Source organism: Mizuhopecten yessoensis, unplaced genomic scaffold (genome assembly GCF_002113885.1).
Source record: "Mizuhopecten yessoensis strain PY_sf001 unplaced genomic scaffold, ASM211388v2 scaffold11183, whole genome shotgun sequence".
Classification (NCBI taxonomy): Eukaryota; Metazoa; Mollusca; class Bivalvia; order Pectinida; family Pectinidae; genus Mizuhopecten; species Mizuhopecten yessoensis.
This window is the reverse complement of record NW_018408921.1, coordinates 2,142,651-2,160,432: the sequence shown is the minus strand read 5'-3', so window position 1 is coordinate 2,160,432 and position 17,782 is coordinate 2,142,651. Positions and strand designations below refer to the sequence as shown.

Genomic DNA, 17,782 nt, shown 5'->3' with positions numbered 1-17,782 from the left:
CCCACCCCTACCGGATTATGCCATAGCAAAAATGAAGGCACACAGTTAGCTATTTGATATGTACATGTTCTTAAGTAATAAAAACTTACCAATAGCTAGACTGATACATGTCCTTTAAAGATTACAAAAAAGCGACACTCTTCTTCGAAATCAAAGCCAGTCAAATTTACTGTTAGACTACAGCGCAAGATTGTTTTGATTGTACATCAAAGGATCAAACTAGTCTTCCTGTTTCATCCACAATGTGGCACACATGTGCACTGAGCCTTTGATTTTGCTATGACATATTCCAGGGATGCAGAGAGAGAAAGTGAGGTAACCCCTGGAGTATTGAGGATGGCTGGCCTACTGCTGAGGCTCTTTGATTGACAAGTAAAATATTGACAAATAAAATATGCTTGAATCTAGTTCAGATTTTGTATATATATATCACTCATTGAAATGTTTTTGTTAATGCAGGTGAAAAATCTAGACATCAAGACCCCAGAAAACAAAGCAGTCAGCAGTGCTACAGCATCTACTACAAACAACAAAACAACAGAACCTGATCCTGCAGTCAGTAAAACAACAGCACCTACACAAACAGGCAGCGGCGATAGCCCAGCAACCAACAGCACTGACACAGCTGTCCTTGATAACAACAACTCTTCAAAAACAGACGGTGATAAACCAAGTAGTCTTAATCCAAGTAGTCCTACACCTCAAGGTTAGGATCAATCTTGCCAAGAATGCATTTCGATCTCTTCCATTTCATGTTTTACTTAACCCTTTCACCACTGTAGACCATAATATTGGGCTCATTCAGATCAAAGCATGGTAGAGTCTGCTAAAGTTACATAGGGGTGAAAGGGTTAATTTCCCAAAACAAGCTTTGGCTCTTAAGTTTGAAAGACAGATCTCTCAAATCTTCGTGGAACATGCTGTTAACATCTTAAATCGTAAATTGTTATGGGTCATTGCATTTGGAAAACTCCGCTATATGAAACATTTATATAACTGTTCGAATCATCAGGTCAAATTTAGGAAGACAAGCGGTATGCGAAAAGATGATATTGATCAAAACATCATTCCGGAGTTAAAAAGTAACTGTACACTCATAGACAATCACCATGAAAAACACAGTAGGTCTTTGGCAATCATTTACGTCATGGACCAAGTTGTGTTTTAAAGCGAGCTATTTTCCTACGATGATTATTATTCAATGGCAAGTATACATGTGCTGTGTAGTAGCTATAGTGAACATGAGGGAAAAAGTGGCCCGAAAATTTGTTTTCTTTTGATATCCCCTCGCAATGAAATTTTGAGGGATTCAGCCCGTATGTATGTGACACTCTTTGTCACTGCTCTAGCAACTTCATTTCTCAACAAAATTTCATGAATCTTCATGTAAGTGTTTGATATGGCAATTAATTAATGCCTTGAACAAGTTCACACTTCGGGTTTCTATGTTAAAGGTCAAGGTCACTAATTATTTTAGAAAACACAAACTACACGATAAATATCTATTATCCATCGAAGAATGCAAACACTAGAGCAGATACTGATACATCATTGAATTTTCTATTCATTTCCTCTTACATATAAATCTGTCACACAATGTGTGAATGTATCACTTGTGATGCCTTGTATTTTCGTTATTTCCTGTTACTAGTACTAAGTGAAACTAAGTAGAATATTCTTGGCTAAAGTTTGGGCAATGAAAACTTCAATGGGTCTAAAAGACTGTCATTATGGTGTGTTGCAGCACAAGATCAATACATTGTTATAATTTCAGCTGTGGATACGGGCAAAGAAGAACCAATGAGTAAACTAGTGCGGTCGAAACTTATAACATCAGTCCATGCGGACCTGGAGATTCTACAGGCCGACCCCAACTCACCACTCTTTAGTGTCAAATCTTTTGAAGCATTAAACTTGTAAGTTTATGTTTAAGGCTGACCCTGAGGACTGTTTCATATAAAATGTTTTAGGATGTATGTGTTGTTTGTAGGAACTTATTATTTGACCATATCACCTAAAGATTTCTTTTTTTTTCTTTTGCACTTTTTCGTTTCTGCTTTGGAAGTCAATTTTTATATTCTGGCCATAGCAAACACATAACTTTGCATCAATTATATTTCACTGGCAAACTGAGATTCACCTGTTTGATAGGACTTAATCATGAAGCCCTATCAAACAGATGTATCTCAGTTTGCCAGTGAAATTAAGTTAATGTAAGATATGTACTTATATATATACATGTAGATGGCTTATATTTTTCAGCTTACATACTTAATTTGTTTATTTGAATAATTAAAATAATAAATTAGCTACTGTATATTGGGATTTGTTTTACTGCAGCTTAGTTTTCCCCTTTTTTGCCCTCCGTAATTAGGGCTCATTTATCATTACATCGAACATTTGTAAACAAGATAATATGCATACTGTAGTTATTATGTGTGAATGGCGAACATTGAATTTTAACTGTAAAGGGCGAAAAAATTAAACTGGACGAAAATTTCCCGATATTTAGTATTCAGATCCAGGGACATCTTTTATACATTAAATCTACTTATANCCCCCTCCTTTGCCCCTAATGTACCAAGTCAATATGATGTGTAAAATGACTTGCATTTGAAGCTGAGATTGGACTTGCACACAAAAAGGTAACTTACATTGATGCCCTTGTCTATAGAACACCAAGAGACTTAACCAGATTTTACAATCAGTTTAGCACTAGGTGGATCTCTGAAATATGTATTATATATATCTCTCATATTAGCTGAAACAATGATGTTTTTTTCCTTATGTGTTTTAGAAAGAAGGAGCTGTTACAAGGATTGTATGATATGAAATTTAATGCTCCATCAAAGATTCAAGAAACAGCTCTGCCTAGCTTACTGGCTGATCCGTAAGTGTGACATTGCATTGGAGAAAAAATACCTGGTAGAGATTGCAGTCATTCAGTAAGAGTGTTCCCAGAAACCCCCAAAATGAGTGAATTGTAACACCAAAGCAGTTTATTGTGTAGCAGAGCTGGACTAGGTTATTCCCTAGAAACCAGGTAGTTCATTTGCATTGGTAGAGTGTCCATCTGGAGTTTGGATGGTCCAGGTTAAAATCCGGTCCTGTCCATGCATTTCATTTCTGTTGTTATAGTCGTGCCTGGGTTGTAAATAGTGATGTCTTCGTAGACAAAGACTCGAAAAAGGAGGGAGACATGTAGCGGAACTAGACTGGGTCAATCGCTGGGAATCGTGTAGCCTCAATAGGTAGAGCGTCCGTCTAGAGTTTGGATGGTCCAAGGTTCAAATCCCGATCTGGCCACACATTTTTCCTCTCCTATTACAGTTTTGCCTCTAGTTTTCAATGACTGCTCTGTGAAATTTAGGTCAGAATCTTGAAAATGTATCACCACCAAATAGAAACTTTTAGCAGAAACATTGAATAAGTAATGTCTTCCACACAACATCACTAATTTATAATTTAAAAAAAAGTACTTCAACCAAAAGTTCAGAAATAGTGTTTTGGAATTAGTTCATTTGTATGATATGACAGTTTGAAAACGATGGCTGATTTGTTTGTTACATTAGGTATGTTTTTGTATGGTGAACTTAATAGCTATTAGTTTGTTTGTAACAATGAACAATGAACATTGTAGCTGATTTGTTTGTACAGTACTGTTTGTAACATAGTCTGATGTTTAGGAAACATGACCCAAAAGAACATATTCTGCAGGGAAGGCAACATTTTCTAACAATAGTTGAGTTTCACTAACAAGTATATCTGATGTTATAGTCCAGTAAACATGATAGCCCAGAGCCAGAGTGGAACAGGCAAGACAGCAGCCTTTGTGCTGACCATGCTGAGTCGTGTAGATACAAACAAACCCTACCCACAGGTACTTCCTCTGATGTAATCTATTATAAGATTTATAATTTACAATTTTCAATGTTTGTTGCTTGACGAAATATTGAATAGTCCAGTTTAAATTGGAAATCTAGCAGTCAGCTGAATACAGGGAGAATTAAAAGGAATCTTTATTTGATCAGATATTAACATAATGACTTTATCCCCTTATAAAGATTTTTCTGCCTGGTCAGATAGTTATTTGTAATTTACATTGTAGACGTGTATTAACTGATATCCTCCATTGAGCGTGGTCTTACTGCTATGCTATCTTGCCAACTTATTTAAGAGAAGTTTTTATGGTCAGAAATGTGAACATCCTGTTGCTATTTATAATTGTCTGCTCCTGTTTCAGTGCCTTTGTTTAGCACCGACGTATGAGCTAGCGTTACAAATCGGAGAGAACATAGAACAGATGTCAAAACACATGACAAACTTCACCCTGGTTTACGCTGTAAGAGGAGAGAGAGGTAAGGCCGAAATAGTAATTGGTTTTTTTTTTGCATTAAGGATTATTGAATGTAGTTAGGTAATTAGGAGTAAAGATTTGGCTTGTACATGTACCGATAGATTCAATCAAAAGCTCATTAATTGTTATATGATCAGAACGAGACTCTATCTCCATTATTTGGCAGTAAAAACATAAACAGGTCTTTTCTATTCATTTATGAAATAAAGATGGACCTAGTAATCTGATACTGCTTTAAGTTGAGCCCTGACAAAGCCTTGAAATGTTGGCATAAACATTCTGGCAGGTCTGCCAGGATTTAACACTGAAATGTTACTTTTCAAAACAGACAAACCGGTTGTTCTGCATAAACCAACAGACTCTAGGTTGTGGGTGATGAATATGATAAATAATCTGTGTAGTCTTTTATTTAAATCAAGCTCTATAATCTCTATAATTATTTCATATTTCTTTAGTTGCCAGAGGACAAAAAGTTCAAGGTCACATCATCATTGGTACCCCAGGAACAGTTGCTGACTGGTCACTCAAATTTAAAAGCTTTGACCTGAAGAAGATCGATGTGTTTTGTTTAGATGAGGCTGATGTCATGATTGCCACTCAAGGTCATCAGGACCAGTCAATTAGGATACAAAGGTAGGTCAAGGTCATTCAAATATTACAAATTCTTTCAAAACAACAGGAAACAAAAATGTTTGAATATGATATTAAGTTCATCTTAAGAGTTCGCTGAAATCACAGGGATAAGGGGATTTGAATAGTATTTCAAGTTCATTTAAAGAGTATATCAAGGTCATAAGAGTATATCAAGTTCCCTTGAATACTGCATACTAGGAAACTTTTTCCTGTCAAATATTTATTGTTCATCTGTTAGATTCAATGCTTGCACTATTTCAGTTTCCCCCTGTATGTGTAACCACTGTACTGTATACTTATAATGGCAGAGGGTGAGAGGGGCAAAAATTGAAATAAACTGTAGAAAAACTTTCCCAGTATACAGTATCGAGATGACCTAGATATGCAGATCAATGTTCAATGAAGAGTATGTCAAGGTCATTCGAATAGTATATCCAGGTAAGCTATATTTTCCAGACTTTTTCAGATTTCGATACATCTGGGATGAACTTGATATACTTTCTGTGAGTTCTATTAACAATTGAGTGTGGTTGTCCATGTCTGTATATGTAACAAATACATCCTAGGTAGACAGATAATTGTCTAATTTTTTTTGTAGGTTTGTACATTTTTGAAATATATTACATTTTTGAAATATATACAGATGAATATCAGCTTCAGTAAAGCACGTCATATTGTATAACAAACATCTGTGTGGCATGCTGCATTGAATACAGACCAATATGCTTTAAAATTATCTTGATTTTTTTAACATTGATGCTTTTCGATTCCTTTCATTTTGATATTGGTAAATATATGTATGTAAGTGAATATTTTTTGACAGTTTACATGCATTAATTTTGCATAATAAGAATTCAAAGAACTTCAGGTACATTATTAGGAACTACCTATCTTCACATCCATGTTGTATACCGGGAACTTTCGCCCAGCCAAATATCCTGTTGGACGATAAAGTCCATGTTCGCCCAGTGTTAATTTCACCATTCACATGTAATTACTACATATTGCATGTAGTGTTCTAATATTCCCTTTCGAGATACATTCGCCCTCGTTGGGGAACAGCGAAAAAGGCGAAAGTTAAACTGCGACCACAGTATCCTGGTATATAGTATCTTCTCTTTAAATTAGAAACTTACCATTACAAGTTTTTTCAGGCCTACATGTTTATAATTTTTTCTCTTCCACATCTATCTATGCTCACAGCCATTGATTTACATTTCAGAGGACTAAGGAAAGATTGTCAGATGTTGTTATTTTCGGCCACATACGATGATGACGTGATGAGATTCGCTCAAGCTGTGATCCCAAATAACCCTGTTGTGATCAAATTGCGACGTGAAGAACAGAGTTTGGACAATATTAAACAATTTTACATTGAGTGTACAGATAAAGAAAGCAAATTCCAGGCATTATCAAATATATATGGATCCATTTCTATAGGACAATCTATGATCTTTTGTGCGGTAAGTTCTTTCTACCAGAAGACAAAGATACTTTGTACAGAAATATATACTATAACGTCTGTGGGAATCTTATGATAAATACAGGTGGATTATTTTAACTTCATTTCTTGGGGATGACTATGAGGGTTACAAATTCTGTCTCTGTATTTATACTGCAATAAAAACACTGTATGCTGGGATTTTTATTTATCATTACAGCGAATGTTTGTAAACAACAGGATACACATTGTAATTAATAATAATTATAGGTTCTTACATATCTCTTCATCACTATCTAGTTGGTAGGTCGTCTCAAAGCGGTTCACCAATTTTTATCTGTGGTTATAGGACCTTTGCAACCAGCCAATAGCGTTCTCAACTCCCTGGGGAGCATACAGCCGGTGCTGCCATTTCGGTGCTCACAGCTAGTATTCTACAATTCTAGCACTGCCCAACCACATACTCATTTACAGCTGATCATGAGTAGACTGGAACAAGCGGAGTAAAGTATCTTGCTCAAAGATACAACACAGTGCCGTACTGTGACTCGAACCTGCAACCCTTCAGTTAGAGCCGGGCGTCCTACCACTAGACTACCGTGCCTCCTAATCAAATGTGAAGGGCAAATTTAATATTGGGCAAAAATGGATTTTACCATTAGGAACAAAAAACTTTGCAACTGCAGTAGATCTATATAGATGGGGGCTTATTACCAAGCATGGGTTAATTGTGGTAACTGTAACAATATCGTACAACTTCTCATCCTCAGCTTTAACCAACTTTTTATGTCTATTGTGTATCCATGTTCGCACACAGACTTAAAAATATGCATTGATAATTATAAGATGTGATGAAAATCCTATATAAGCCTCGGTTCCGATTTAAAAAAAAAAAAAAAAAAAAAAAATTTTAAGATGTTCTTAACACTGATTATTTGAGAATGTTATTTGTTCAATGTTTAGACACGGAACACAGCCCATTGGTTGTCGGAAAAGATGACCAAGGACGGCCATGCTGTTGGGCTGTTGAGTGGAGATCTTGAAATCGCACAGAGAGCTGCAATCATCAACAGATTCAAGGACGGCAAGGAGAAAGTTCTTATTACAACAAATGTAACTTCTAGAGGTAAGCTCCTTATAACAGCGAAATTAACGACTAGAGGTAAGTCGTTATCACAGCGAATGTAATGGCTAAAGATAAGCTCGTTACTACAGCGAATGTCTCACTTTATCTCCTTTCCTTTGTTATTTAGCTTTTAGACATGGATACTCCAACTCCAGTACAAGTTTGAATGCTGTGTATGATTAAGTATGTGTAAGTGTAAATAATGCAAGCTTAGGCACTTCATCTCCTTAATTAAATTGCCTAGAATAAATAACAAGAGGATAATAAGGTAATAATTAGAGGCTATATATAAACTACTTACTGGTTTATTAATCAGTCTTTTACTCTGCTACAGTCAAACTTTGATGTTTCGAGACACGAAGCCATAAAATTTTCCAATGCCTGGTAACAGTTATTGGCAGTGGTACGGGGATCCTTAACACAGCTGGTCGTTTGAGCCGGTCTGTTATTGGCACTGGTACAGGGATCCTTAACACAGCTGGTCATTTGAGCCGGTCTGTTATTGGCAGTGGTACAGGGATCCTTAACACAGCTGGTCGTTTGAGCCGGTCTGAATATGTTTACTTGTTTGTTTATTTACAGGTATAGACGTAGAACAGGTGACAGTTGTTGTGAACTTTGACCTTCCCCTAACACAAGACATGAAACCAGACAACGAAACGTATCTACATCGTATTGGAAGGACAGGTCGATTTGGGAAAAATGGAATCGCTATCAATCTCATCGACAACTCACGATCTTACAGCACTCTCAGGGCGATAGAGAAATTTTTCGGTAAGTTACATGAACATTCCGTCTTGCATAGAGTAGAGCTTCATTAATGCTGACAGTTCTGTATCCAATGTCGAAAAGAACCTGAGTTTTGTCTAAAGAACTAGGGTGATTCTGTATATGAAAATGGCATTATTTGCAGTCTGGAAAGTAAATTATCTGAGCGAGTCCGATTTAAGATTAAAGGAATAGGTATTATAAGTACATGATTTATTTTCAACATCATCTCCACTCTGACTTCTTGGCAAGTTTCATCCAAATTGTGCTGATAGTATCTTGAGCCTTTGATGATTAGAATTTTTACTCATAGAGCAGCTTCACATTATCTTGTACTCGTCTCCTTATAGTAATGGGGTGACTTTAATTGAAAAGCAATCAGTTCGCCCTTTCTGATTCTGTTTATCAATTACAAATTCCAAATTCTATATATTCGGTTCAACATTGAAATCAAAGTGTCATATGTATACAATGGAAAGTATGCATTGAAAGTCATTATTCTTATGATTTTTACTACATGCATATGATTGACAAAACTGCATAAAAGTTGCTTGAAATCTATTCTTTATAAAAGCACAAAACCTAATGTTTAAGTTTACATCTCTGTCTATTAATGTAACAGTAGTGTTCCCACTTTATTTAGGTATTTAGTCTCATAAAATTATAAATCGATAATGCAATTGATCATCAATCTGTTTGTTTATATCTTCCGAATTCAAACCACTTATCTATTATGGTTTTAAACTGATTGCCTATCACAACTTCCCCCAGTTGCTGGTTAAATAGCATCCATACCTCCTAAATCCAGGTGACAGATTCAAGGACCTTGGGCCTCTCGTTTATATATTCAAATAATACAAAGCATACATTTTATTCTTTCTTCTCTTCCACAGGACGAAGTATAGTCAAACTGGATGCTGAAGACATTGATGAAATTGAGAAGATTGGTACATAGAACTAGACACTGAGGACTTGGTGTGAAAATAGACTCATTTTGTATTTGGCTTGCATACATTGAGTAGTGTCTTACAATAATAAGCAAGGAGCAATTTGAAATATTTTGTGCAAGTAAATCGCAAAAGTTATTGTAATAACACAGGAACAATAAACAAAACATCACTCAAGTTTGTTAACGTTCTTTTTAAAAATATGTGTATCAATAGATTTTAAATTTATGATTATGAAAGTCTGTGAAATATTGGACACCTGTAAAACTAGACTGATTTTTTAGTTTTTATAAAACACAGGTTTTCCAATGTTAATATTAAGAACTGATGCCTTGTCAGGATAATTCCTTCAATTATTCATTTAAAGGAAAATTTGTTGATTCTGATCTTATGTACATGAGTTAAAGAAGCTTCATGAAAGTGTCTGCTTACAGTGTGTATGTATCGGGGGGTATACAGATGAATGGTCTGCTGTACTTTTTAATCCTGATGAAACATCTCGACTATTGAGATTTCTTCAAATCTCAAAATCTCAACATCCGAAAACACATTTCTTGAGATTTTGCTTCAGAATATTTTTATTAAATTTCACAAAATTTGATAATTTCATCAGTTTTGAAATTCCGACATTTTTGACACTCTTCTATTCATTATGATTTTGTTTTATTCCAAATTTATCCCCAATTTCGTGGATAAATGCAGAAAAAATGCTCCTCGCAATATATTTCATTAAAATCATGTATTTTGCAAACCTAAGTCATTGACTTAACAGTCCATGATATATCTAAATGTGTTCACTGATCTTTATAAAATGTCTTTTGCAAGTTTCTGAGATATGACATGTACAGTGAGCTATGATGTTTGGGCAAGGTTCACATGTGTTTTATAAACAATGACTTATATACAATGTACAAACACTACTTTATACTTTCGATGGTATTTTAATTTGTTGCAAGTTAAATGTGATTTTTGTGTGTTCAAGTGCAAGTGCTAGGGGCATCTCCAAATATATGGTTATAGAAAAAAAACATTTCTTGGTACATATATATTGAAAAAGCAGTAATCCATTAAGTTATTGAAACATAACTTTTGCCTACTATTGCTTGTTCTGCGGGGGGACATCATGCTGCCAATTTATTTTCAAAAATCTGAAAAATGCATACAATATTTGGTTTAGAAATTATCCTCAATTAGTCTCATGTAGCCTCATGCAGTTAGTTGTTCACAATACTTTACTAAGCTCCCTGAAGGTTAATTTAGCTCACCTGTCCAGTGTTCCGTGATTTTATATGCAAGGGAAAACCAATTGTATTACAAATAGAAAAAGTTGTGTCAATGGATTATTATATATACTCACAAAACTACACTCTGTATTTATATTTTTATGAAATGCTTCCTTTTAATATTCAGTCAACTTCAAAAGTTAATTTTGAACACCATTAATTCAGCGTCATTTGTTTGACACTGCTACAGGTGTATGCTGTAAGTCTGTATCTGAAATATGTGTCATTGTTAAACTATCTCTCAGTGGGAGTCTGTTTGCATAACTCTATGTTTGTTTCTCAAAAAAATCTCTCGCGGGTGCATACAATTAATGATGATCTTGGTGCAATATTTTGTGTGAGCCTTATATCTAATACATACATGTACTGTACAACTTTTTTTCCTGCTAAAAACTGTTATGAAAATTACTTGCCATATGTAGTTTCACTGATAGTTATACTCATGCATAAATTCAGTCTTTCCTTGCCTGAAACCACCAATCAGTTGCAAAGTTCTTTCTTCATTACCGGTATATAAGACCACGGGGAAGAGGGTAATGAAAGTCTTATCCACTATCTAGACAAATATACCTACAGTTTACTGGGTGGTGATTATAAGGACTTACTTGATGACAAAATTGAAGGGTAGATTTTATAAGGGAAATGACTATGACCGATCACTGATGCAGATATATTGTGAATGTCATTTCTTTCACAGTCCATAATTTTAAGATTTCCTAAAAGGTTAAGAATTGATTTCCTGAAAATTGTACAAGTTGTATTTGTGATGGGGAAAACAATTATCAGGAAAATTGTGAAAATAAGAACCCTGCCAAAAACAAAGGATTACAATGTGTTGGACATGAACATAATTATTGTATGAACGATTTTTTCAAGATTAAAAAATATTTTTCTGTAAATGTAGTATTATAGCTTGACTTTGAATTTGGATGAGCAACAAGTTTCAGCTATGTTTTTTCAAAGTGTATGGCTACAAAAAAATACATATTGTATATGTTGACATTTTTATGTGGGAGCTTGAATTGATTGGCCACTCCTGGTAACAAAAAAACACAAAAAAACTTCACAGTTCATATTGATGGATGTAGATATGCATCCTGTAATACTAGTAGTGGTTTTCCTGACGTAAAAAGTTACGAATAAAGTGAGTGGAATGGGAGATGGGGAGGCCAATCAAATCAAAAAATTTTTTTACTGTTGCTTAAATAGATTGAGACATGATTTGTACAAATTTCATTTGCAAAACAAAATTAAACACATTGTATTATGTAAAAAAAATCACTCGACCCTGTTCATTATTTTTATGTCATGATCATGTCAGATTCCCACAGGAGGTCAATTAAAACTTTAAAATTTGCTTTCATACTTTGCTCATTTTTGTGATGTACTGAAATACTTAAAAATCTTGACATACTCATGGCAATGTTTATAAAGTTTCAGAGAGAGAAAAAAGTTTCATTAAAATTGACTGCTTCTTAGAACTGGAGGACCTTGGGTCATGATGTTTGACCAGTAGGTACCAAGAACGAATTGCTATAAAGCTTTGTCAAATAAATGACATAGAACTACTTTCAAGATCACAGGAATTAAAGATATAAAAGACTTTAAAAAAAAAGAATCTGAACAACCATGAGGCCCACAGTGATAGTACTTGGCCAGTAGGTACCTTACATGGCTTGCTATAAGATTTCCTCATGTGAATGACCTTGGCCTGCTTGCATGATCACAAGGGTCAAATGTGTTAAAACCCTTTAAACAACTTCTGAATTTGGCCAGTGGGTACCAGGGATGGGATGGAGTGCTATAAAGTGTCCTCCAATTAATGACTGACCTACTTTCAAGGCCACAGTGGTCAAATATATAAAAAAAAATCCTGCATAACCAGGAGGCCCTGGGTGATGATATTTGACAAGTATCATGCTTGTACAGAGTCTTATCAAGTGTCCTCCAGTAAATGACCTTTACCTATTTTTAAGGTCACAGGGGTCAAATATTCAAGATGTTTTAAACTGTATAACCAGGAGGTCCCGGGATAGAGTTGAATAATGTTTCCTCCTGTAAATGACCGTGATCTACATTAAGGTCACAGGGTTCAAATGTGTAAAAATCTTTAAACAACCTCTTCCTAATACTAAAGAGTGCCAAGGTGATCATAGTTGGCCAATAGCATGCTGAGATAGAATAGTACAAAGTTTCATCAATAAAATGACCTTGACCTATTTTCAACGTCATGGGGGTTCAGATGTCAAATAATGACATTTAGCCAGTAGCACTCTGGGATATATTCATTCTTGCGCGAAATGAACCTAACGTATAAATGGAAGTTGTGGCTCCACAGGATATAGGGCAGAGGCTGAGTAGGGGAAATAATATTTGTTGATATTTAAAAAAATCATATCCTTTCATACTATATAAAACATTTTTACCAAATTAAGTTAGAAATATCCTTGAACCAGGATCGATCACCCGGAGGATTCAACATTGTATAAACAGGATCTGACTCCCAGAAGAACAGCATGCAGAATGGGACTCAATGCTATAGACAGTATTAAGGATTTTAAGACTGAAATAGTATGACACTTTTATTCAGAATATATAGCTACATTCAACTGCAGCAATGCATGTTCAACATATAAGTACATGTAGATATATAAAAAGCACAAAGAACTAGCCTTAAACATCTTTTGTGCAACACAGGTAACTGGCGTTACCTGGTACACAAATACCTGTGCTTGTGGAATGTCTTTAGCACAGGCGACATATTTCAAACATACAACAAAGCTTGTTCAGCGAGTGCATATTTACCACAGGGGACGACTCTACACAATCAAGTGCTGGTTAAAATATTTCAAATTTGAATTGACTTATTAATAACAGTTAAGAGGAATGTAGTAAAAAATGTTACACAGAAAATATTGTGAAATTGATTTTGATGTGTAAAAATATCATCTTGAAGCTTCAAATACTTTTTTTATTTACATTACAAGGCAATATCAGTTTGTAAACATCAACAAACATACAATTATATTTACCATCGATTGGCATTGCCACTATATAACTCTACCAAATTCAGTTGGCGTTCATGTAGGCTATGAATGCCATGGACCGATTGTTGACATCATAATTGTTTCGTTGGATACTACTGACCATTCCCAGGCGATGGCTGTTCTATTCAATGAACAAGCATACACTATACAAACATTATTTAAACTAAATCTCAAATAACAAAAAGTGTAATTGATTTTTTTCATTTTTCATAGGCAATATGAATTCCAACTGGACAAAGGCAAATTCAATGAAGATGCCTATGAATGCCAACTGAAAGCAGTTCAATGCTTAAATATACGGAGAAGAAGTGAAGTATTATTTACCAAAATATTTCAATATAAAATATAATTGAAGGGAAAAAGTAAATGAAATTTATAAAGCTAATGATAGCAAGGTTTTCATACATGAAAGATATAAAAATTACAATTCAGTTGGGTAAAATCTTATTATCTTGATCATGCCTAAAACACGTCAGTGAATGAGTCTAAAATTTTCTCTCATAATTTTTGAGTTGCATCAAATTATTTTTCTAACAAGACATAATTATGTGTTATTAAATCTGTTACAAAAAATGTTACTGCTTTCTTTTAATATTTTAATGATACTCCGTTGTAATGGTAGAAATGAATAATCTCATTACAATGATACAGAAAAAACTGATAAAGAAATAAATATTTCCACTTGAAAATTTCATAGAAATGGGATTGGTATGACAGCTCCATGGTATATAGATACATAATATTAGCAAATGTGTAGAAAAAAATACATGCCAAAATTAACGTAGCCAAGAAGTTTTGTTACCTATTCATTGGGGAATTTCGTATCTATGTCTATATGAAGACCCACATATACTAAATAATTCTTTATTGGACTTCTATAAATAAATAATGGTTAAATTGACTGACTGACCGTTCACACCTTAGGTAGGATAGCAAAGTCATATCTCTTCAGTACATTGTAGAACTAGTATTGAGATCCTAACATATTACATTTTAAACAAAGAGTGCCGCGGGGCGGAACAATGTACGCCCACCGAATGCCATACAGTGTTATATACTTTCTTACATTGGAATAAGATCTGCATCATTCTAAGAGTGGCAAGCTGACATGCTATAAAAAATGTAGAAGAAAATCTCCAGACAAAAATCAAATACTGAAATGAACAAAGAGCAATAACTTTTGCAAAAATCGTTGAATCAAAATTCTTTTTAGGGAGACACAACTTTATATCATGATCATAATGTATACCAAGTTTCAAAGAGATCCATTGAAAAATGTAGGAGAAGATTGCCGGACAAAAATCAAATACTGAAATAAACAAAGGGCAATTTCTTTTGCAAAAATTGTTGAATCAAAATTCTTTTCAGGGAAACACAACAACCTATCATGATTATTTAGCCTACTAAGTTTTAAAGAAATCCGTCAAAAAATGTAGGAGAAGATTGCTGGACAAAAAATCAAATACTGAAATGAACAAAGGGCAATAACTTTTGTAAAAATTGCTGAATCAAAATTCATATCATGATTATAATGTATACCAAGTTGCAAAGAGATTGGTCGAAAAATGTAGGAGGAAATTGCCGGACAAACAAAAGTTTACGCCGGACGGACGCACAGACAACCCCATACCATAATACTTCGTCAAATTTGATGGGCGTAATAAAATAAGTCTTAAGTACGGGAGGTAACTACCAGTTAATTGGTTTTGTACTAGAGCAGACACTCAGAAATCTATTTCTTTTTATAGAAAAATTGAGACATGATTATTATAGATACGTCAAATTATTTGACATTAGTCACAAGCAAGGGAGGTAACTACCATTTAATTTATTTTTTACTAAACCTAACACTCAGAAATCTATGAATTTCAACTTCAAATAGAAATTGTATTCAATAAGTAATCAATGTAATGTATATTCAAGTTAAATTTTCTAACTAAACTTTTCACAACTTGGTTGTGAAATCGTAGAAAAATCAATAAATTATTAAACTATTTCCAATATTTCATAATCGGTCATGGCAGCAACATATGTACATATATATAAATCTCTAGTATTGGTTTCAATAAATTAATATACAAATATTACAAAAATTATTATAAAACAGATATATGGTATTTAAAATAATTAAAATTTTCAAATATTTCATATAAGTCTGATAAAGGACCAGAAATAAAAAAAAGTCTGGTTTAGCTTTACTGCTTAACTCCTGAATAGTGTAAATCAATTTCTGACTCTATATCATATACTTGTATGGCTGGTGAATATTTTCACTGCCCTTTATGTAAATTGTTTTCATACACAGATGACCATTGGTCAGCTAAGCTATAGCTTGTGAAAATATCAAGAAGATACATAATCAGAATAATTTCACAAGTAAACAATGATAACATTCTATTTTGTTGAGGTAGGTACTGTTTACATCAATTCACAATTTAAGACTGTAGAATTTCAAAGATAACGCTTAACTAAACTTAACTGTCACAAGAATGTCGGATTGATACCTCCCGCCTGCATCAAGACTGTTGAAATAGTTCTTTGGAGAACATTTTGAAATATAAAAAAGGTTTCACTTCCATAAGTAGCTAAGGTAACTTAAATTTATATACCATATTTAAATCTTCTCTGTGCATTTAAGTATTACAGGTTTAAACTTAAAACATTTAAACGTGTGCAGTAGTGTGGATGTTTTTTTAAGCTAAGGGGCATAACTCCCTGATAAGGGGAGGTAATACCAATTTATAGACATTGATATCTCATTTGTGTACCAAGTGGCATTCAAATTGAATTGTGCGGTACTAGAGATGAGTAGTGCAAACAATGTTTACAAACTATGAGGCACGACTCTCATGAAAACAGCTGGAACAAAAAAATAATCGCAGATGCATAAATTGTCAGATGGTGTTGACTGCATCAGTGAAGTTTCATGAAATTCAACTGAAACTGTTGTGCAGACAAAATATGGTGACTACAGATTGACAGACCGACGGATAACCAAATTCCAGTATACTCCCACCCCAACTACATTGCAGGGGGGTATAATCATGAAAACAAATACACATGTATTGTTCATGGTATGTTAACTGTATATTTCTCACATCAGAATACTATGCAAATATTTATGAATTTGTGATTTGTAATACATTCTTAAAATCTGTGAAATCAAAACCCTTGCAGAAATTAGCAATCACATTGTAACCGAAATTTGTGATCATTTATTGAAAGCAGATAATCATAATGTAAGATCATATGTACTTTTGAATCTCAAACAAAATATTGTCCAAAAATCTGCCGGCCAAAAAAGGTACCACAGAATATGACAACAAATCTGTTTAACAAATACAACAGATATATGACTTGTGTAGAGAGCTAAGCTAGAGCCATATACTTTGTCAAATGTCATATACATACAAACACATCAAACATGAATCAATACATCATTGTTATCAAGGAAAGAATTTTGGCAAGATCTGTGTAATATCATGCAGTATATGCTACTATTAGTCTACAAAATTAAACTGTGATACGGAATATTTTGCGAAATATGGAGTGAAATATGGCATGTGTACATGTACATTTGTTCAAAGCCATTACGTCCTATCTAAGATACAAGATTCTGGAAAAAATGTCACATGATTTGGTTGTCATGTGGTACATAGGGGGTATGCTTTCAGTATTAAGGTATATATCAGTACTTAGTTAATTTCATCGCAGTGTAGGATTGGTAAATTTTGATGGAAATGACTGATATTTCACCTCCTAAATGAACTGAAAAGTACCCGCTCGTCTGGTATGCAGTTAAAAGAAAACTGCACACCAGTGTTTTTGGATATTGCTTCAACTTGTGTCAGATTACCAATGTTTACCAGTTTATTAAATACACGTGACATGCATATCTAAAATCCTGTAGAATCCGGAGGGAAAAATGTATCTCGAAAACAACGTATTTCATGCCAATTAGCATGCAAGGTTTCAAATAATCATCACAGGTCTGGAATCGCATATTAATTCATTATTTTTTAGCAGATTTTGAACACACTTCGTTCGGAAAACAATATTACCATAGTGTCAACACTAAAGAAAGATTCTGCAGCCGATTAAATAGACAACAGGAGGAATCGAGAAAACTTTGTGAAAGATTGAGGCATAAAGAGGTGTTTCAGAAGGTTGTTTTCGTTGT

General features: G+C 34.1%; 1 protein-coding gene across 5 annotated transcripts in view; it reads left to right on the top strand.

Annotated features, from left to right (window-relative positions):
• Nucleotides 1–11,912, top strand: part of LOC110440481 (ATP-dependent RNA helicase DDX19A-like) — a 19,523-nt gene extending 7,611 nt beyond the window's left edge. For 4 of the 5 annotated variants that reach the window (XM_021483587.1, XM_021483588.1, XM_021483589.1 and 1 more), the window contains exons 3-12: nt 460–706; nt 1,775–1,916; nt 2,798–2,890; nt 3,778–3,880; nt 4,244–4,358; nt 4,813–4,990; nt 6,213–6,453; nt 7,395–7,557; nt 8,140–8,331; nt 9,219–11,912. In XM_021483587.1, the coding sequence (XP_021339262.1) occupies nt 460–706; nt 1,775–1,916; nt 2,798–2,890; nt 3,778–3,880; nt 4,244–4,358; nt 4,813–4,990; nt 6,213–6,453; nt 7,395–7,557; nt 8,140–8,331; nt 9,219–9,280 (1,536 nt within the window). In that variant the 3' untranslated portion in view covers nt 9,281–11,912. The remainder of the gene's footprint in view (nt 1–459; nt 707–1,774; nt 1,917–2,797; nt 2,891–3,777; nt 3,881–4,243; nt 4,359–4,812; nt 4,991–6,212; nt 6,454–7,394; nt 7,558–8,139; nt 8,332–9,218) is intronic. The other variant, XM_021483591.1, reaches the window with a different exon arrangement.
• The last annotated feature ends 5,870 nt before the right edge of the window (nt 11,913–17,782 follow it).